General features: G+C 39.7%; 1 protein-coding gene across 1 annotated transcript; it reads right to left on the bottom strand.

Annotated features, from left to right (window-relative positions):
* Window positions 1–238: 238 nt before the first annotated feature.
* On the bottom strand, window positions 239–22157 carry lmf1 (lipase maturation factor 1). The gene is made up of 11 exons (XM_085283787.1): window positions 21945–22157; window positions 21044–21353; window positions 19978–19988; window positions 17305–17453; window positions 9934–9999; window positions 6126–6293; window positions 5327–5507; window positions 4321–4474; window positions 4003–4186; window positions 3435–3547; window positions 239–2309 (listed from the first exon to the last, which is right to left on the bottom strand). The coding sequence occupies exons 1-11, from the start codon at window positions 22153–22155 to the stop codon at window positions 2123–2125; spliced, it is 1734 nt and encodes a 577-aa protein (XP_085139913.1). The 5' UTR covers window positions 22156–22157; the 3' UTR covers window positions 239–2122.
* Window positions 22158–22939: the final 782 nt, after the last annotated feature.

The raw sequence follows: 22939 nt of genomic DNA, 5'->3' as shown, positions 1-22939 counted from the left end.
CTCCCCCACCAGTTGAAGAGCCCCCCAGGCGGCTCGCCGCACCGGCGGCACCCTGCGTCAGGGATGGGCCCCCATGCACCCACCTGCCCACAACCCCGGCAACACACAAACCAGGACCCAAGGCCCCGAGGCCCGGCCAGGGCCCCAGCCCAGAGATGGAGCGCCCCCAGAACCTCACGCCCATCCCGGACCCACCCAGGGGCAGGCAGGCTACCAGGTCAGTAAAAGCGTGTAAAAGTTACTGGTAGCTTTTACATCACAGAATGAAATGACACGGCTGATTTCTTGGATGAGCACACAAGCTGTTTTACACCTGCCCAAGTTCAGTTTTAGCTGACACTGTTTTAACTGTAAACAAGCTACCAAAAGCAGACTCACATGATCTGGTGAACTGTACCCAGTGGAAGTATTCTAGCTTATTTCATAGTAACTGCTGTGTACAGATCAGCTGGCTCGAGCAATATAAGTAGTGTGATCGCTAACTGTGAAAGTGATGCTTACTTGCTCCGGGACCCTTCAGCACAGTTTGAATACACAGTGGAGGGGTTGCAGTCATGGTTGGTACAAGGCAACCATCAAATCAATTTATTTATATAGCACTTTTAAAAACAACAACTGTTGACCTGTACAATAAAATAATCAGATCAAATTAAAAAGGAAAGTAAAAGATAAGAAAATAATAATAAAATAATGACAGACTCGTACAGAATTAAAAGCCAAAGAGTAAAAAAATGGGTCTTTAACCTCCTGAGACCCGAACTCTTTCATGGCATGCATTTGAAATTTCTCTTTGATATTTGAGCTGATTGGGACCTGATGAATTTAAAAATAAAGAATTACCAGATTTTTTTTTATTGATTTTTTTTTTTTTACCTGATTTTTGTTTCTGAGAAAAATTAGATCCACACATGAGGACATTCGCTTTAAATTTCAATAGAACAGTTGCAGTATAATGTCCTCGTAAGTGGATATCAGGCCCTTGTAGAGAAAAACTTTGTATGTCATGTGGACGCCAGGTCCTAAGAGGTTAAACGAGTTTTAAAAGTATCCAGTGTTGCAGGTCCTGATATGTAAAGGCAGTTTATTCCACAGTTTCGCAGCAGTCACAGCAAAATACCCAATCTCCTGTTTTAATCTAGACCTGGGACAACCAGAAGCATTTGGGCCACAGACCTCAAAGATCTTGCCGGAGTATACCAATTTAAAAGATCAGAAAGATATATATAGGAGCTAGTCCATGCAATGTTTTAAAAACAAGTGTCAAGATATTAAAATCAATTCGAAACCTTACTGGCAGCCAGTGCAGCGAGACGAGTGTAGGGGATATGTGCTCTCTCTTCCACTTGCCAGTCAAAAGCCTTGCCGCAGCATTTTGAACCAGCTTTAGCCGGACAATAGATGACGAAGTAACACCAGAGTAAAGGCTGTTGCAGAAGTCGAGGCGAGATGAAATAAAGGCATGGATTGCTTTCACAAAGTCTCTGAAGCAGAGAAATGGCTTCGCCTTTGCAAGTAAGCGAAGGTGAAAGAAGCTGGTCTTGATCACATTATTTATCTGTTTATTGAATGTTTAATTACAATCAAAAATCACACCTAAATTCCTCGCAAACGGTTTTTTATAATTTTCTAAGGGACCGAGGTCGTAATGGTCACTAGGGCCGAAGACAATGATCTCAGGTTTCTGTTCATTTAGATTGAGAAAATTTAAAGTCATCCATATCTTAACATCTTCCAGACAATCGAACACTCTTCAGAGGGTTCACAGATTTGCGTTTCAGTGGGAGGTAGATCTGTGAATCATCTGCATAACATGTGTCTCGTATGAGTACATCTGTAGTGACACAAATGACCAAACTATCTAAAAGACTGTCGGAACAGACACAAATATGGTGGGACATCTCTCTGCATGAACCAAACACACAAGAAAAAGCAGGGAAGCTGATCATTACATATGTGTAGATCCCTTTTAATATAGAAAGTGCACTCATTCAGATATACAAAAGCTTTACAAAAACCCTCACATCATGTGGGAATAAATGTGTGGATGCTCGATATCAATGAAAAAGTTCTTCATGAAATCGAATCCCACCCTTCTTCACCGTGACTTTCAGAGCTCACGGCTTTACTTTCTGTTCTGCTGTAAATGCGGATGGGGCCAGTTCCTGGATTGGAAGTAGCCCCTGAGTCCTTCCAGGTTCACAGGAGGGAAGTAAGCTCCGATGCTTTTCCTCAGCCACCACTTGCCCTGTGCTGCGCTGGCACTGCCTGGCTGGCTGAACTTGTACCTGAAATGTTCTCCCCGAACCCACCTGCAAGGAAGAAGAGCCCAAAACTGCGTTCACATGAAGTAATGATTTTTATCGTCAGCATACATTCTTCAGGGCTTATAATACTGTGTCTACCAACAACAGTGAGTTTGTTAGGTTTGTTTTGCTCAGAGCAAAAGGTAAGGAATCTTAGAAAACAATACTGAAATATTGATTTTTTTCATCGCTTTTTTTTTTTAAGATAAACTCATGTTTTGCAAAAAAAAAAAAAAAAATGTATGTGATGGAGGGAAATTGAGATCATTTTTGGATTCAGCACCCTAAAAAAACATAAAATTTACCAAAAATATTCCATGCAGCTGAAAAAGCTTTTTTGCAGACCTCACAAGTCAATGAGCAGTCCTCCTGTCAATCCTCACATCTGCTTTTAAAACACCGAGATGGTGACATTGAAAATAGTCCAGTTTATTTATATAGCACATTTAAAAACAACAGACACTGACCAAAGAACTTGTTGTACAACACACAACACAAATCACCAAAAAACATTACAAATGATTTAAGAACGACAGAAAAAAGTTTCAGCTGCAACAACAGAACTTAACTAATCACTGTGTAACGACAAAGTGCGTGTTGTCCATCTTTTATATACAGTATGGGTTGGACCATGATGGTCATACCAGCATGTTGTGCCGCTGGTGTTCATGCACGTTAAAACACTGAGGAACAATGTAGTGTTTGTTATTAGACGATTCCACTGCCTGAAAAAGATCTGCCCGGTTAGCTAGTTACTTAGCATGCCTCAACTAGCTAGTTATGTGCCTATCCTTCCACTGCTGGCTAAAAATGGTTTGGTGATGATAGAGACCAGTGCAGGTGAACATTGTACACATAATACACACTTTTCCTTGATGGTTGTGTTACGTCTCTAAAGGTTGTGTGCGTGTGAGTTGCTCTCTTCTTCCTGTGAAGCGCTACTGAAGCGACTCCACTCAGCAATCAGCTCCACAGAGCCATTGTGGTGGCTCACTGCTGTGTGAATGAGTGTGGTTTTGGACTTATCCCTTTTCTTTTACCAGCGTCTAAGTTTAGCTGTAGCTTTCTGAGGACTTTCCCAAACTTAACGGGAGTGTTTTGGTGAGGCTGGTGTAGACTGTGTGCGTTTACCTGGGTGAGTCTCTGCCTTGGAACGGGTTGTGGTCGAGAAGTGAGAGGACTGTGCTGTCGTTGGACAGCAGGCGTCCTGCTATGTGGATCACCCACTCGCTCTGCTCGTAGGTCTGATCGAACAGATGGAGACAATGTGTTAGAAACTGAAATAAACACAGGAGAAGGAGACGGAAAGAAGAGAGGACGAGGAAGAGACAGAAATCAGGAGAGAGGAGAATTTTAACGAGTCACACTGGGAATCAAATAAGTGAGAAAGAGGAGGCAAGGGAATTTAATGTGTGTTTGTGAGAGAGAAAAAGGGAAATAATGAGCAGATACAGGGAGACAGAGACACACAAATGAAGCCTGAAGGGCAAACATGACAGTTCTGGCTTGATTTAAAACAAGCGTGCAGCACTATCGTGGAAACACTGCCCCCCAGTGTTGGAAATGGGGTACTAAAGCTTTTCCACATTGATTACATTTAGATATAAACAGCCATAACAGCAACAATAATATTAATACATTGAAACTCTTTATCAACATTAGGATGATAAATAAAAAAAATGCTGTAGTGAGGTTTCACCTGGAAGGCAGCGAACCACATGAGCCAGTCCAGTCGATAGTGGTACGGCGAGAGGAGGCACGGCCGCCGGTACACGTCCCCCGGCTTGCACATGAACTGGTACTCCTCCCACAATGCTTCAGGGTCCTTGGGATCTGGGCTCAGAGTGCCCTGGAAAATCACCTCAGTACGTTCCTTAGTGATGCTGAACAGAAGGAGAGGAAACATTAAATAAAACGAATAAAGGATCACATTTTTAAAATTTCACTAATTTCTTTAGTATGCAAAAATCTTAATTTGCAATATGTCTGCTAATATATGCGTTTCCTCTCGCTGTACCTGCCAAACGCTCCGTACGTGTTGACAATGCGCAGCGGGTCAAAGGATGTGTTCATCACCTGCCTGGAACTCAGCAGGTTCGTCACCACAGGGATGCTCAGGCAGCCAATCAGAATGCCCAAAAATATGTTAACCACCTGACGAATCAACATACCTGACACAGACACACACACACACACGCACACAAAAACAACTTCTAAATGCATCTTAATGTTCTGTCACTGGATAGAGCCCACTGCTTTCTCTGTCATCTGCTCCATTTCAGCTAAATATGAAACTGCACATGCATGTTGTCGCTCCTGTTTAGCCAAAAAAAACGTGTATTCACCCCAAACCTGTACCTGAAGCCGAGGAAAACTGCACCTTAAATCAAGGTGACACATTTATTAGTGTCTGGCCTGGAGCAGTGGAGGTTGGCATTAACGAGTGAGCCGGCGTGTTTGCATGTGTTTGTGATCAGTGAAACAATTTCTTAGTAAAAAAGGTGTGGACGATGTGTGCCGGGGTAGCTGGTACTGGCAAACATTTGCTAAGTCTGCATCAGTTCCTTCCTACCTTTCTGCCTGGCCCAACACATGTTAAACACATCAGGCTACCCACAATCATTTCTCACCAGGACCAACTTTCTGGCTCTGCTCAAATGATTCAAATAGGCCCACACTCCAGGTACCAGGTTATTTCATATTTACTATGCTACAGTGAAGCAAAGACACTAATAGGTCCAGTGGGACCAATTAGAGTGGGGCCACTCTCACACTTTTACCAGTTTCAGCAGTCTGTATTGTAAAAATGTAAGTGGCGTTACTTTAAATTCCAACAAACTTGATGTCATTCTTTTCCCAGCTACTCAGCTCTCCAAGTGCTAATCCTTTTTATTCCCATAATTCCTTCTCTAGCACAACCAGATGCTATGCAGCCTTGTCAGTCTGTACTGCTGAATACCAACATTTCAAATTCATAAGTAGACAACAATATCCTGCGTTTGCACAGTTTGGGATGTGCATACCTTTGGTAGGTGCTGGGGTGCGTCCAGCTACATCCTCACTCTGTATCTCCAGCACTGCTTTCTTGGCTCCAGCCCCAGAGCGAAACAAGAAGCCCAGCGATGCATCGTCAAAGCAGGCCAAACTGGGAACGATGGTGAGCCAGTTCAGAAAGCTAAGGTTCCCGCTCACTATCAAAACCACCTGCAGCCCAAAATAATGGGACAGAGAGAAGGCACAGTGAGGAGAGATGATGCAGCAGTGTTTCAGCACCAATTAAAAAGCTGGAAAACATGTTTTTTTTTTTAAAGAAATGAACGACCCAATGAGCTCTAACAAAATGAAGGGCAGCACCAATACCTCAAAATCCTACTTTGTTTTTCGTGTTCACCTCGTGTAGGCTACCAGGGAGCCTACCACAGGCTATACATGAGGCACAGATTCAGTTTAAGTGTACAGTAATGGATAAAATAGCTAAATGCAATTAAACATCCCAACATTAAAGCCATTAACTCATAGTTCAAAGAGTAAGGGGACTTTCAAGGAATGAAAAATAAAATGACATAAAATCTATCTGAGCAGCCCGCCTTGGTTAAACCTGCGTGTGTGCAAACACTGAACAGGAACAGTGTTTCCAAAACAGAGCCAACAACATCACATCAGTAGGTGCATTTATATTTCATTATTGTTTGACTTCTCCCCTCTTAATCATTACTACCTTGGCACCACCGTTAAGATCGTTATCTCAGTTGCCATAAACATCAATCATCATTCAGCCTTTGCTCTCATTGCTCTCTGTGGCTTGTGAACAGTGTAAATTACCTGGAAAAGGATCTGGATTGCTCCATTAACCATACACAGCCGCCTGCCGAGGAAAGTGAAGAACGGGACGATGAGTTCGACAAAGTGGTTCGACAAGGTCTCAAAGCGATGGAACCACCACGGAGAGCGGTGAATGTAGTAGGACATGGGATTGGGAACTGGTTGGGTCTGCACAGAGAAAAAACTCAAGGTCAAGGTGACAAGTGCCACGGTAACATCTCATCTTTAATGAATGGATTCCTCCCTGAAGTTCTGCAAAGTTTTTCTGATCTGCAAACATTTTCCAAACACCGTCTGCTCACAGCTTAAGATGGAAGTTTTTCAGATTTACGTTGGCAATAACTGTCTGAGATGGGATGAAAATTAATTTATAGTGTCACACCTTGAGGGAAACATTTCCATGTCTAAATAAAGATGGAAACCTATTTAAATAACAGCAACCACACCTATGCACCCCCCCCCCCCCCCAAAAAAAAACCCCCAGAGGATTCATACAGACTGGTAAATTATGCGTGCATGAGCTGGTTGCTATGTAAAAGCTGAATATGCAAACTGCTACAGGGAGTGAAAAATAAATATAGCACAGGAATAGGCGTAGGAAAAATGAAAACAAGACAGTTGGCATCCTAACCCAAACCTTTATTGTTTTTATGTTGCAGAAAATTGGGGTTATTAAACTTGCAGCTTACTGAAACACCCCTGGAAGACCAAGGGCAAGGGGCCTGCGACCTCAGACAGCCAAACAACCCCACAGGACTTGGAAACCAGCATTATTACAACAAACATACAGAGGCAAACAAAACAGCAACTATGCTGAAACACAGCTACACAGCCCCCAGAGAGTCAGGACAGGAGATCTGCAGCTCCTCTGCTCATCTGAAAGGGAGCACTGTGTCCGAGGGGTTAATAAGGTTCACCTGGCACCACTGGCTTCCGGTCCTGTGTGCGTGCGTGTGTGTCTACATTACGGCGTAGGCTGCTAACTGTTGAAATTGGACCAGGAAAGGGAAAGTGACCCAGCGTGGAATAAGCTCCACATTATACCTGACAAATCATCCTACAAACTCATTTTCTGGTACACTAACCTTAAATAACTGTCATGTAGCTAAAGAATTGCCTCCGCAGGCATCTATAGTTTATTTAATAATTCAAGCAAGATACAGTGAGCACAGTAGCTGAGGCTACAAACAAAGCTACATGCAGCTACACAACAGTCACAAGCTCTGAGAACTGAACCAGCGCTGTCATGCATCATTACAGTTAAAATAAGACGGCCATTTCCACTTGTGGTCATTTCTAATTGGTATAGTTTATATAGATATGTTTCAAAACCTGATGAGAGAGCAGCAGCACAACCGCCATCGCAGAAGAGACCAGACTTCAATGACAGCAAGTCATGTCAAGTGGGCTGCAAAGGAGCTTCCAGCTGAAATGAAAGTGTGAGCAGGCTGAAGCAGTTTCAGCAGTGTGCTGCATATGAGACACGCCAATTGGATGTGAGATGTTTGACTTCATCACTTACCTGAACTAACAAATCAGCAAGTGCCAGTACCAGTCTCTCCTGAGACTGGTACTGGCACCCACTCGCCAGTACCAGTCTCTCCTGAGCGTTACTAGAGGCAGATTGACCCCTATACACTCACAGTCATTATAAAAGTTGTTTTCACCCTTCATCGCAATTTAAAAAAAAAAAAAAAAAAAAGCTTTTTATAATCCATGCAGCTGGAGTTAGGGGGACCCTTTCAGCCCGATATCGGCGACAACCAAAGCAGTCAGACTGAAGCTTCAGAATAAGCGCTCCAAAACCAACAGCTGACATCACAGTGGCTACTGTCAGTGGAGCTAATGCTAGCCTCAGTTTAAAATAAGCTACTGGTCACACCAGACTAATTAAACCTGGAGCTGTTTAAAGCTTGTGTCTATTGTTTGTGTGTACTGAACTTAGCAAAGCAGAATTTCACTTTGAATTTAACAGTTCAGAGATTTTAAACATCATCTACCTTCGATTGCTCAAATTGGTCAACATCTGGCTCTCATTGTTCTAGCTGTAACAGCTGTGTGCCCCTAATACTACTGAGCACACTGAAAATCAACAGTTTAACCAACAGATCAGTTTAACTTTAACTATTTTTACATTGTACAAGTTTAAATGAAGGTATCAAAAGGAAGAGGGAAAAAAACAACAACCCATCTTTCTGGTAACAACAAGGTCATTTAGGGGAGTTTTCTTTATGATGTAATGGTAATCACATGACATATGAACAGAGAGTATAATTATTTCATACACTGAACATGGGGAGAATTAACTGATGTTGTTTTTTCAATGTACAGGACATTTGATCAATTTAGTTGAGGTTAAGACAGTTCAACATTTTCGATACACATGAAATTGTGAAATTTGTACAGTGGAAAATATTTGGCCTCACAAACTCTGCTGCCCTGTATGGCAATGAATGCTAAAACTGTGGGAAAATCTAGGAAAATTTTATAAGGAAGAGTCAAAGAAAGAAAGAAGGAAAAGCCATAATTAGAAAGGATAAAAATGTAAGCGCTTTATACTTCCACATTATAATCCTACACATCACTAGCTATCAACTCCATGGAAGCCTGTGTGTTACAACCTAACCTCCCTTCCTATTGTATTTTCGGCTGGGTGAATATCTATGAAGTATTCTTGATGTATCCCGTCTCATAGGAGCCAGAATATTCCTGTCTATGTTAATTACAGAAGACAGAAGAAGGTCCTCCTCCCTCTGTGGCCCGCTAACATCGAGCAGTGCTGGTTAGAGCGGTCGAGTGTCCCACCGAGGGAAAAACAAACACTGGATTTGCACAACCTCACACTCAGTGTAAGAGTTTGATTTACTGAATCCCACAACAGCGGTTTCTGTAATGTGCTGCCCTGCTGTGGTTAGCCTGATGTGAGTTTGTTGCAGCTTTGTCATCATCCAGGAGACGAAGCCAAGGTTCACTGTTTTTATATATCAATCAGACTGAGACGTTCAGACTGCTGAAGAAAACGGGCTTTTGGGAAATTTAAAAGCGACTCTGGTTTTGCTGGACACTTGTAATATGATAGCTTAGGTGAAATCTTTGGTTGTAGGAGGTCGTTACTGCAGCGGCTCCTGCACTGTACTCAGAACGCAAGCAAACGTGGGATTTTAATCTGTGTTCTGCACAGAACATGTTTAACAAACTTCCTAGAACCACCAAGGGGTTCTAGTGTGAAGGAAACAAGTGTGAACAGCTCCCGGCCCAACCTGTGAGGATTGAAGGCCCTTTGAAACCCATTCGTGTCTTTTGTTTGCGCGCATTCTGCTGTGACGTACCTTCACACAGCCAATAGAAACGAAGCATGCTGCGCTAAGTTCAGCCACACGATGAAGGAAAACATTCATATGCATATACAGGGACTTCCAAAGCCTTTCCAATGGCTCTGAGGACCTCGGGGGCAAAGACGTCTTGTGTAAACGACACACTCTTCACTAATCGGGATAGTTACAAAGATTAAGTCTTTATGAATAAGCGATACATCTTTTTATTAAACATTTGAACATAATACGTCACAAACTCTCTAGAGGATATAAAGTCAGAGAGATACATGTTTGGAAGTGACAAGAAGCAGGCGCATGTAGTACACGTAGAGCAGCTGCAATTTTTGGGTCCTTCACTCTAGTTAGGGTGAGTGCAGCGCACGCCATGTCAAATGTCAAAGGGCCTTGAGGCTGCACTGTGCATTTACAACAACAGAACACTGAGAACCAGGAAGCTGGACATGCAGGGAGTACATTAAATGCAACATACGCACCTCATAGTGATAGTCCATGCAGGTGAGGTCTCTCCAGCATTTGTCGCCTCTGATTTTTATAAGACCCTGAAAAGAAAAACCATAAAACTTGTGCTACATCAACCTCAGTATACTTCAAACTTCACAGCAGCAAGCACTTCTGTGTTTAGCTGGACTTAATGGATGTCAGCACATGACAACTAAAAATCTGTCTCAAAAGGAAATGGTTCAACATGAACCAGTTAATAATAACGCCATTGGAGAGTTATAATAAATAATAACATCAAATTTACATATTCATATATATGTAATGTGTATAAAACATGCTAGTGGCTCTGTAAAACTGGGCATTGGCTCAGCCTTTGACCTAAACGCCAAGTTTAACTTGCTGCTGCCATTAAATTCAAAATGACTATTTCCTTAATGTTCCACTGGGAATTAAATTTGGGTTTCTGAGACGGTTTTCTATTCACATGTTACAATTGGGGTTGTTAATATAGTAATTTTTTTGGTTCCAAAAATCCACAATGGCGACAGCAATAAATAAAGCTGAGGCTTCAAAACGAAGACATTCACTGCAGTTTTATCAATCTTTCAGTCTATTATCAGGGCACCATGATAATACCAATGCTTTAAAATCTCAACCAAAAGAACAAAAATATGAATCTTACAGTGGAAAATTTAAGGCATCACTAAAATCATACTCATCCAGTGTATGTTCAGAGCCTAAATAAACCAAATGCTTTATGGAGAAGAAATTCATTAACATGCTACACTCTAACAAACAGGATAGCATGTAGCCATATCTAAGAAGTGACAAGATACTTAAGCCCCTCAGTGGCTGACACACTTTAAGCACAACAAGAGACACAATACAAAGTGGGGATCCACCACCAAAGATCAAATCTGACACAACAAATCTAATTTGCTTGTCGTCTGAAAACATCATTAGCTTTTCTGACCTTCTCTACTCAATAGCAGCTCACAGTTGTGCAGCCCTGTTGTGCTAATGCCTCAAATTGAGAAGAAGCCCTCAGAAGATTCAGTTATAAACAGAGTCAGTGCTAAAAAAAAATAAGTATGCTGACGAATACAGGGGGGGGAAAAGCCTATGGAGCTCTACGAGTGTTTTTGGCCAAAAGAAATTGTCATGCTACTGAATCACAAGTCTGTTGTTAGAAGTCCATGGTATTTCTAAATTGATGATGCAGATTATGACTGTAATAAAAAGTTAACCATAGTCCCTCACTGAGGATTTTCCCTTAATAAAATAAGAAAAAACAAAAAAAAATGATTCAAACTAAGCCCAAAATGCAGAGAAATGCAATGTCAGGGCTTGTTTTCCACCAACTGAATTAAGCAAACAGGACACTATCCAGGACCCAAGTGTCAATATTGACACATCAGCCTGTCATGTGGTCGACGTGGAATTTGGAATAAGTCGCCTGCTAACCTCTAACCAGATTTACAAAAACCAGGACATTTCTTTCTGATTACAAACTTGGCTGCTGGCTGTTGAGGTGATGAAGCCAAAGATGTTGTTGATAATTCAATTCAGTCATGAGATTCTGAAATGTCATCAATTACTACCCAACATACAAACCTCTGACATAAACAGATATCTCTTCAGTATCAAGAGGCCTTAGGGAAAGGATATGAACCTGTAAACTCAGCAAAGAACACCAGAGAGATTCAACCTTTCACAACTATGATCCGCTCAAAATTTTATTAAGAAAGAAAATTGGATACAAATGTATCCATTGGATTCAAACAATGAAAATCTGACTATAAAAACAGAAAAGAGGAACTGTGGTGTTAATGCCACAGCAGTACTGGTGTTACATTGCTTTGTTTGACATGGCATTTTTCCAACATGAATGAAAACATACTGTTACTCTAAGAAGGCCTTTCTTGGAAGTCAAACAGGAAGCCACTTATCAAAAGTAAATAGTAATATCATCAACATATGCCAATGACACAATGGTAATGAATCATCAAACATTTTCAGTCCATTGATTGTCATGAGCTTAAAGGCTTAACTCTAGGAGGTTTAAGGCATCCTTGACTAAAAGCCCAAGCATGATTGTAATCCAAACTCTAACCCAGACCCTAGGCAATCATAATATCTAAACTTAGCACAAAAACTAAGGACATTTGTGTTTTATCAACTATTATTTTGTTGTAACTATGCTTTTTAGCAATAAATTGTATACCATTGGAAACGGTGCCCCTGTAAGAAAAATGCATCTGTGCATTGAGCAGGAGAGCCGAGTATGTGGGTTGTTCAGATCTTCCCTGCCAATGGCAAACAGCTTATTCTCCTATTGACTCTTGTTTGGTGTCATTTTCAGGATGATTAAAGTCTGAAGAAAGAAGACATACTGGCAGTTTAACAAGTAGAATGTGGAAGAGCCATACACAGCCACAACAGCCTGACACCTCTACTTGGTCACACACTGCTGTGGGATGCCATCCAACTGTTCAGCCAGCATTTGAGATCAGTGCTGTTGTGTTGGTCACTCTGGCACGAACAGCACACCCAAGGTGATCCCACAAGTGTTCAGTGGGGTTGAGGTCAGGACTGCAGACATGTTCCAGTGCACGTGTTGTCGACACAAGGAACAAATGGGCCTGATGGTGCAGGGCAGTCATGGAAGGCCTCCTGGCAGGACTGTGAGAGCAGAGATGGATTGTGTGTGATCTCTTGTGGATTGTTTGGGCAGAGTCGTCGGCCGTATCTTCCTTCAAAGTTTGACTATAAATTTGAAGAACACTGCCTACAGTTCCTAAGTGATGACAGGTCTCTTTGGGAGACAACACCACCAGAAGAATAAAGCCCGTCTCTGACATTCCCAGTTATATAGAACTCGACTTCAATTTGGAGATGGTACTAGAACTCACTCCAAATAATTTTCCAACTCTGTTTTGTGGAACACCAGCCTGAAGTTGCCCTATGGCCTCTCCAGATCAATCAAACGTGGCATCCTGGTAAACAAGGCATCCTTGGAGCAGATGCCAATTAGTCAGGCACCCGATTAGCTGCACCTGGAGTACCAGAAGCTCAAAACAAGATTCAATAACCGAATAAGCTGTTTGGCACTGACAGAGAAACGTATCATGGTTGCAGCCCACAAATGTATTTTCCCTATGAATGTGGCTCCATTTAAAGGGAAAATATGTAGACACAGGGGTATAAGACTTATAGCCAAGAAACAGTGCTGCAAAAACATTGTCAACCAGATACAAATTTCCTTAATTTTTTTGCAAAGTTGTTCTTTTTTTTTTTTTTTTAAATTGAATTGTTCTCCCAAGTCTTATAATTCAGGGAACAAAGAAAAATCAAAAACTGTTGGCATTTGTCCCCAGAAAACACGTTTGCCTTCCTCTGTGATACAAAGTTAGGGTTATCACCTATGATGATTCAGAACTCAGAGTTAAAGCTGCTATAATCAATATTGTTTTGCTGGCAATGAATACAATGACTGCTGTCAGAAACCTGACGCTAGCAGTTATTGAATAAACAGAGAATTACTATCTTACAGTGCAATTCCTATTAGCACCAAGCAGCTCTTTAGCGTCTTTCATCTTTTTTGGGGTTTTTTTTTTTTTTTTACAATCTCAATATTGCTTTTGGCTCATTCTTGCTGCTCTCATTCACACTTAAGTTAGGTCTGAGTTACATTTGACTCATAGCTGGACTGTATGAAAGCCTTAATCCACGTCAGTCTTTCAGTATTAATAATTTGGACTTCTACTTAAACATATCTTCAGTTACAGCCAAAATGTCATTCAGCCAGGAATCATGAGCAGCTTCTCTTGTACACCTTGAACTCATTGTTACCCACATCTATTTATTATAACAGGCAATAAAGGTCTATCCATCCCAGTCGACCAGATGTGCACCAACAGTCTGGGCGAATCAACGTGTCAGCAACACAAGAACCAAAGTCTAAATGTGATTTCAGCTCACGTTACACACCGTTAACTCTATAAAGCCAATTTAAGCCACAAACCACACCTAGCAAAATATTTCCTACAGCTGCTGTGTTTAATGGAAATGTTTGATCAAGCAAAAAAATTATAATACAACGCATTTACAATCACTATACGCAACAGTAGAACTTAATAATTTATTGATTCTCTGACAAAAAAAAAAAATATCAACACCAGTATTTTTACTGCCTTCATCTATTAAGAGGCGCTTTTAAACTCTCAGGAATTTACTGGGGGGGGGCGGTTGTTATACCCTCAGTGATTAGTATGATCAAACTCTACTATGAACAAACTTAGAAGGCCATTTCAAGACCAATTTTAATTTAAAGTTACAACTAAACCATCAGGAAACAGCTAGCAAGCTAAGATGAAGGATCTATTATCAATTACTTGACTTTGTTGTCAATATTCTTGGTAACATGAGAAATTTAGTCCTCATACAAAAGTTTAATCAAGTAAGCATACCATGCTTATACTCAAAAATGTATCTACCCAACACTGTACTGAAAAAGCATCACATCTTACAACACTGAGACTTCATTTGAGGGTCACTTATCTAATTTACCTTTAAGATATAGAAGGGACTAAATGTCTATAAGGCTGAACATCAATCAGAATTTAAAATGAGGCTTTTATCCCCTTTTGTGAAAACACTTTATATTTAAAGTATTTACAGAGCTTCATAGTTAATGAGCCGACTTGATCTTCTGAAATCTAATTAGCTTCACATTTTGTAGCTTTCTGCCTGATTAACCTCACAGTCTACTGCTGCTGCACACAAGCTGCTAGGGCACAAATTGAAATGCATCCAAGCAGCTTAACATGCCACCTCAATGTGCATGATGTATTAAATATGTTAAGCTACGCTAATTAGGAAACAAATAGGGGGAAACGTGTAATAATTACAACAACATTTTTTAAACATTTTAATGTCAACACTGTTGTTTAGCATAAAATATGGTCATGTGATATTTTTATAAAATGCTGGGGCATTTCTGTGTGTGCAAGTGTGCTGGAAGTTCCCCTTGTTTTAATGAGGTAATTACTTACTACAGAAGGTACAGTGGAGATGGTTCTAATCAAGATTAGCAGGGAAAGTCTGGTTTATATAACAACGTTAAGCAAGAAAACAAAGGCACTTATGTATACTTTTAAATTGGATTTTTATGCTTAAGGTAAGGCTTGTTTAAATAGAGCAGGGTATAAATTTTTATCAAGGATGTTAAAATGATTTATGTACTTATTTCAATGGTAAAGGCTGACAAGCGGAAAATTACATTTAGTTAAACTGTTATCTTATTAGCCCATCCCAATTAATAATATATGGTTAATGCATTTATAGTCCAATTCTTTCCTTTTTAATATATTAAAAATATTAGATGCTACAGCAATAGCATGTGGTATGAAATTATTATTGGGAAAAATGACTTGTGCGACATTGTAGGACATTTCATTGCTTAAAGAAATTAATAAATAAAAAATGATGGGCTCATACCCAACCCATCTCCTATATTTTCAGGGACCTTAAAAGTACATGCTAACCTTTGTCATCCTCACAAATATATAAGTCAAAGAACAGCATTGAACCACAGTGCTTTCAGATGGATAAATAGATACAGCCAGGGTGGATCAAACACTGTGGGAGGAACAGCACTGCAATTAACACTGCTGAAAAGTTGCTGAGTCTTTGTTACGTTTAAGCAGACCTCAGTTTGGACCATCATAAGCTCTCCCACTATAAGGTCATCAAACCCGTGATGGACGTCTCACATGAAAAATTAAAATATAGGAAAGTTCATCTCATAATCATAGTAGAAAATGTGCAGCAGAGCTTCAAAGTAAGACAATATACAGTCAGTATGGTTCCTTTGTTTACTGTTTATCATCTGGATTTGATTTCCTGACAAAAGGAGCATGTGAATGCTATTTGGACCTTAACCTTAAAGTTCTGACATTCTTAACAACATTACAAAATAAATTATCAACAAAATCTAATCAGCTAATCCAATTAGACAGAGGGTGATCAGTTGACTAGATACTAATCAGGTCCAATAATAATTTCATCTAATATTTTGTAAAGCTAAAGCCCAGAACATCATCCATTGCTATAAATCCATACACTTAACACTGTGTACTCTGAACAATAACGTGCAGCAGCTGGTTTCATTTAACTGAGGAAAGCAAGCAGAGCTGATGCATTTTATCAAAACTGCAGTATATCTGTGCAGCACACTGCAACAGAACAACTCGTCATAAGTACTTGAGATTAAAATTATAAAATTTTATAATTATTAAAATCTAAATAATTCCACTAGTAATAGCAGTTCTCTTTTTTGCACACAAAAATAATATACTCTCAGTTTTTAGTCACAATTTTGGAGGTATTTAGTCAATAAACAACAAAGTGAACAAATTTAAGCCCCAGACATCATCATCATCATCATCATCACATTTCCTCTAAGTGTTTTGAATATCTGCATATCTAATACTTGTCAGGAAACTTTACCTGAATGCCTAAATGTCAGCCTATAAATGAAATATTTGGAAATAACCAAAGTCATTGAATTTTCCCCTTTGAAACCATGATCTCTAGTAGTTTCCTTGGTCAGTAGTCAGTTGTTAAGATACGTGTATCTTGGTGGCACAAAGAGCAGAACAAAAAAAACTTTCTCAATCTTTTCTTAAAAGATTAAAGTTTGCTTATGCCTTCTGAAAAATAACAGCACTTTCATTTTGCTTATGCAGTGACCGTTTTGTAGCATAACTGAGGTGCTTTCAAATAACGGTAGCCCTTAGCAACAAAACTCAACATTCATTCTGACGTTGTACATCAGAGAATGAAATACGCCATGAGAGCCTTTTACAGTGAAGCGCTGAGTAGGGGGCTCCCTGCGTTTCAGCTCGCTTTGTGGTCGTAACTGAAAAAATGCCACTGAATCTGTGGAAAACACAGTGATTGACAGATAAAACACAGACAGAGGTCTAAAATTCACCATGGAAACTGTCAAACAAAGAGACATATTGTTTAGTCGACCGTATATTTGTTTTGGCATCACCGGCTGCTGGCAGAGCTCAATAGCAAAAACCCAAAAGTAACAGTCTAAAATCCGATGACAAACATTCACGCTGCTCAGAAACGGTTTCATTTCTTCACATGACTGAGATGCGTTTATGTCAGGCTTTTAATTTAGAAACTTTAACAGGGAAGAAGATATATGCACACAAATGGAAGACAAAGGTAAGCTTTCTCATTTATCTTTCAGTTATTGTGACTTTGTTTGAAATTACTTCCTAAAATTTACTGTCAAAGCAGTTGTATTCTTGTTTTAACGGCATGCAATAAATGATCTATACATTTGCAGACATCTCTTCTGTGTATTTATAAACTGCTATACTCACAGCCCCCAGCATGATGCGAACAATGAGCCATCTGAAGGTCCAGATACAGATGAGAGACGGGGGGCACCGGTGGGGAACCTGGGACAGAGTCCACACCGGACACAAGAAAATAGCCAGGAAGCCCGTCTCCAACAGCTGACTCTCCCAACCTGCACAAACAATCAGAAGATCATCAATGACCTGCTTTACTTAACGCAGGCTCAGTGTGTTATAGCACAGAAGAGCTAATACTGCTTTAATGGTGCAGGAACATTACACTTCAGGTCAACAAAGTAACACATGCACGCCCCAAGAAAACAACATGACGTCAAATTTCTGATTTGGAACAATATCAATAAATATGAGAGGAATGGCACACGTTTGTCTGGTAATGTCCTTGATAAAGCCACATTAACTGTGTTTCTGGGAGTCAAAGTCAGGATGTAACTGAAGAAGCACATCTTTGTCAAAGTTGGAGAGGAACTCTAAATTTTGCCAAAATAGGGAGTAAAATTTTCCAGCCGATTAATGTATTGTGACCCCAACTTATTGCCATAACAGGGTGAATATCAGTAGTGATGGGAAACAAAAACACAGCTTTATGTGATTGGTTTTTGCTGCTGAACCTCCAAGCGGTCACTGCAAACCTATTTAATGGCTAAGTGTGTGGATCTTTTGCCTATCTGCCATACATATGTGAAAAAGCTTATAACAGGACTGTCATGCATGTACAGTAAGAGAAATAAGTGTTTGATTTGCTGCTGAATTCATAATTTTGAGCACTCAGTCTATAATTTTTTATTTTGTGATGGCATCAATCCACTTCCTGTACTTTGTGGGAAAATAATTTTTGACTCCCACCCTAAAAACATTCAAACATGGCAGTGGAAACATTATGTTTTGGGGGTCTTTTTCTGCCAATATTATAAAATCCCTGCATCACACTGAGGAAAAAAAATGGAAAAGTCTTGGATAAGAATGTCCTTCACTCAGCCAGGACACTGAAAATGCATCGTGGGTGGGCCTTCCCACAAAACAATGATCCAAAACATACTTCAAAGTCAAAAGCTCAAGAAGACACCCGCTAAAGATGAGACAGAAAGCTGAAGTTTTGTATCTCCAAACCACAACCTAAAAGCCTTGAGGATTTCGACGAGGTCAGCAAAGATCTCTGCTTGACAACGGCTACTCTACCAAGTAGTCAATTTGAGTTCCAGTTATTTCTCTCTCTGAAATTCCCATTAATTTCTAACTGTGGCAGAATGATTCATTCTTGATTGTTTTGTAGATAATTTGTCTTTCACTACAGAAATAAACCAACCACTGACCTAAGCTGCTCATTTCTTTGTGTTTAAAACTGTGAATTCAACCGGGGGTTAAATCCTTATTTCAGGACTACATGAGGCATCATTTGAAGTGTAAAATATTTCAGTTTGCAAAAGTCATGTTGCTAAAATGAAACCACCTCTAACCGTATTTCGACATGGGTCGCCAGCAGACTGGTCAAAGACACTTATTACGGGCTACCTAATAGCTTTTTTCCCAGAGATACTTTGACATTTTACTGGAAGCTAAATGGCAGTGTCAGTATAATATGCTCACAATGATAGTGCTTATGTTTAGCAAATATAACGTTACATTTTTAGGTTTGCATATGCTCATTAGGATTGGAATTGTTTCAAGCACTGAAGAAAAACAAATATTTAAATTGGAATCACCTATTAAAATTCTAGTGTTATAGTCTATAAATGTCTATAAACAACCCAATATTAGTGCTAAGTGCACTAATATGGGAACAGTGGACCTTCATCTGCAGACTTTCAGCTCCACTGTCAGCCAGAGTGTGATGATGAGTCCAAGTTGCAGCAGAATGAGAGAAAAGGAATTTTCTTTTTCGGGTAATAGAAGCCACAGCCCAACCACAGACACAGACACAGGCCTGGCGTCTCTGACTACAAAGTGTCATTAGGCAATCACGGCGCTGCCGCTGACCTCACCACTTATCTGGGCCGAAGCTCTACATGCAACCTCATGTTTATACTTCCCCCGCCGCCATCTTTACCATCATAGCCATGACAGTTTATTGGGTTCACCCTGTTAAAAAACAATATACTAAGTTTTCACTCTAAGCTGCAAACAAAGTAGTTGATTTTTTCGCAGCATATCTTGATATCTACTGAATTTTGTAATAAGACTGGCTCATCTTTACAAATATGTCAAGTCACCTTACAGTCATAGGCTTCTAAATAAACGCAATGTGTCAGTATAGATGTGCTTTTGGTTTAAGGAACATGTGCTAAATACAAACATAAGGACTCAATCAGGCCCTCGCATTACCAAAGAACAACCACTCAACCAAAAACACATTAATAAAAAGCAGCATGAACTACACTTTTACTCTAAATAATAATAATAACAATAATACACACTAAAATTCTGTTTCTTTTTTTAAGAACAAGGATCAAACACTGATGATCTTTAGCACTATTTAAATCCACCTCTTCAAATTGTGACCCGTAACTCGATTTTTCTAAAAAGTGTTGCTCAACACAGGTTTAAAACATCTCACAGAATCAGTTTCACCTTTTATGAAAATATAAATGACACAGACACCTGTCTCACATTAATGCTTTCCTTCAAATCCACTTCTTTTTGGAGGCGAAACAAAGGAAGCTTCTGTGGAAGTTCACTTACCAAAGGAGTACCTGGAAAGAGAAAAAGGAAGCAGGTTAATGCTGTGAAACTGACTGTTTGGTGTCAGGAGAGATCAAACACGCTGGGCAGCCAAAATGCTTTGCGGAAAAATAAGTCACAACATGAATACAAGAAATGAAATATGCAGTTGCTGTCTAGTAGAGAAGTTGACAGCTGACTATGGTAACCATCACTGTGGGATCATCTTATAGGGAATGTTTTTAAATGCATGTATGCTTTATGCTAATATAAGCGCGGGCATGAGCGCTTCAAATTAGGACCTACAACATTAATAGTTCACATAATTTTATCTTTTTAAACACGGAAACATCCAATCATAACTGAAGTGTATGCTATGCAATAGCAATAGCATACACTTAATAATGAATTCACTTGAAATCTTGTAGTGACTAATATGCAAAAAGATATTCCATCGTAAAAGTCGCCTGAACCTACATATTCTTTCTGAGTCACTCACACGAACACACACACACACACACACAGTTATTAGTTTAAAAATGCAAGTTAGGTGTTTTATTATACTTAAATGATTGATAGGACTTAAAGAAATACTTAGAGACCTTTGAAAAGCCTGAAGAAATATAGTTTGAAATCACTGAAAAATGAGAATTCTGAATCAAAATGTAAAGAAATGTGTCGGCTTGATACTTTTGCACAGCCCTCTACGTAGCCACGTTTGACTACTCAAATTCTGCTCCCAGTGATATATTATATTTTATTTTTCTAACAACACTTCCTGTTAATTTCACATTAAAAGCCCTGTAGCAGGAATGCGAAACTTATTTTACATTCTGAGCAGTAAATTAATGGTTTTTCAAAATCTAATAGTTTCAAACATTAATATCAACCCAGAACGTTCCAATCAGGGCTTCTCTACTCACTAAATTTGGCTACAACTTAAGATCTTCTATAAAGTTTTTTGAAGATTTCTACAAATCTGGCTGTAAAAAGTTATCTGATCAATCTTTAAGATTAGGTGCTCTACATTAAAACATTTTTAATCCAGTTTTATTGAGAGTGAAAGCATGATTTAACCAACACTTACCACAGCTGTCCTACGTTGACCAGGGAGTGGTATAGCACCCACAGTGTGAGCATGATCACCATGTTGGCCATTCCCATCACCAGGACAAACCCTGACAGCGCCATCCCCAACAGGGCGATGCCATCCAGGTTGGCGTCCATGTCGCTCCAGTCAAAGAACCAGAGAACGGAGGGGGTGTACGCCATGGCGGCCATTCCGATCTTCCCCCCAACATAGCGCTTGACACTTCTGAGGTAGCTCTTACAGGGCATCAAGCCATGTTCACCAATCAGCTGCTTGTTCTGGTTGTAAGCAACACTGAAGGCCACAACTAAAAAACAAATGAGTTTGTGAGACAGAAGCAATTAGTTTATTTTTCTCAAATTAAAGAGCAAACTTCTCCATGAGGCACAGCTGTCCTGACAGGAGCTATTCAGGTGGGGGCTCATTTATGATGTGAGTAAAACGCTGGTGGTGGTTGTGAGCTCAGCTCTTTGCAAGAAGCACCAGTAAAATCAGAACACGTGATAAATGGACTGGTTCTTATAGCGCTTTTCTAGACTCAAAGCACTTTACACAACTTGCCTCATTCACTCATCTGACGTTCACATTCATGGGATCAGTATATTTCCTTGACTGCGCCATCCCTGTGTTTCAAATGAATGGTTATCAGAAACTAACAGAGCATTAATAACAGTAGTTAAAAAACTGCCAAACACACGTGTAGGTACATTCACGCAAGTTTTATTTACAGTAAAGTGCGCATGCGTTAAGATACCGTGGCACTAAACTGTGACTGTCATGCTAATGATAAAAAAGTAAACCCCTACAGCTAAACTACCACACACACACACACACACACACACACACACACACACACACACACACACTAACTGACTGCAGACCGTAAGTGTCAACATACAGTAAATAAAGGCGACGGAGCGCAGCAGCACAATGCGAGTGAGCCAGTAAGTCCCGGGCTGTAAGGACAGAAGCGGCTTCTCTTTCTCTGCGTCGCTGCTGGAGTGTTTTCCATCTTCTCCACCGCTAACAGCGGAGTTTGTCTCTGTTCTCTTACTGCCAACACGTCTCTTCCTCACAGAGATCTCTGCACGTTCACCGCTTGCCGCCATGTTTAAGGATGTCACGGTCACGTGACAGAACAGACGCGGAAGTATGTTATTATTATTATTATTATTATTATTATTATTATTATTATTATTACATTTTAAATTTAATGATATTATACGGTTTGTATGTATAACGTATACATTTTTTTCAAAACCAATTTAAATGTAATTTATTGGAAGTAAACGGATCTTCCGTAGTACAAATGTTCTGAATCTACCTGTTGCCTAAGATGACAAATTTAAAGAGAAATCTATAAAGCAGGATTGAGGGGTTCTTGTACCTGAAGCTGTTTGAGAGGCATTTTGCTTCTTCCCCTCTTCAGACGCTGAAATGAAGATCACAGGTTAGCACTATTATAGGTTTTATTACTATTACTAATATTATTTTTATTGTTATACTTTTGTATTTTATAATATGACATTTTCATTTTGAGCTTTTGTTTTGTTGTTTAGTTCGTTTTTATTGTATGAGAAGTTTTTATTGTAGTTTAGTTTTTTATTAGTTTCATTGTTAATATTGGTCTTTTTAATTATTATTAAATAGAGGGCATATATCAGAGGCAAGATTTATCAAAACCAATTACAATAAAAACACTGAACTTTTTGAAATCTGTTGAATCACAGTCTTGTTGACATCCACAGTTTCATCCATCACAGCCTCATCGGGCAAGTTGGGATAATATTTTTAAGCAAACTAACTAATTTGTTGTTTTTATCAATAGGTAAGGAATACAAGTGGAATTTTAGCAGAATAAAGACTCTTGTTTCTATGTTTTTCCTAGCTTTC

The sequence above is a fragment of the Mchenga conophoros genome, linkage group LG8, assembly GCF_057382185.1.
Source record: "Mchenga conophoros isolate Kocher_MC1m ecotype Shallow Benthic linkage group LG8, M_conophoros_male_GT1.1, whole genome shotgun sequence".
Taxonomy (NCBI): domain Eukaryota; kingdom Metazoa; phylum Chordata; class Actinopteri; order Cichliformes; family Cichlidae; genus Mchenga; species Mchenga conophoros.
The sequence above is the reverse complement of the archived record's forward strand: the minus strand, read 5'-3'. Positions and strand labels throughout refer to the sequence as shown.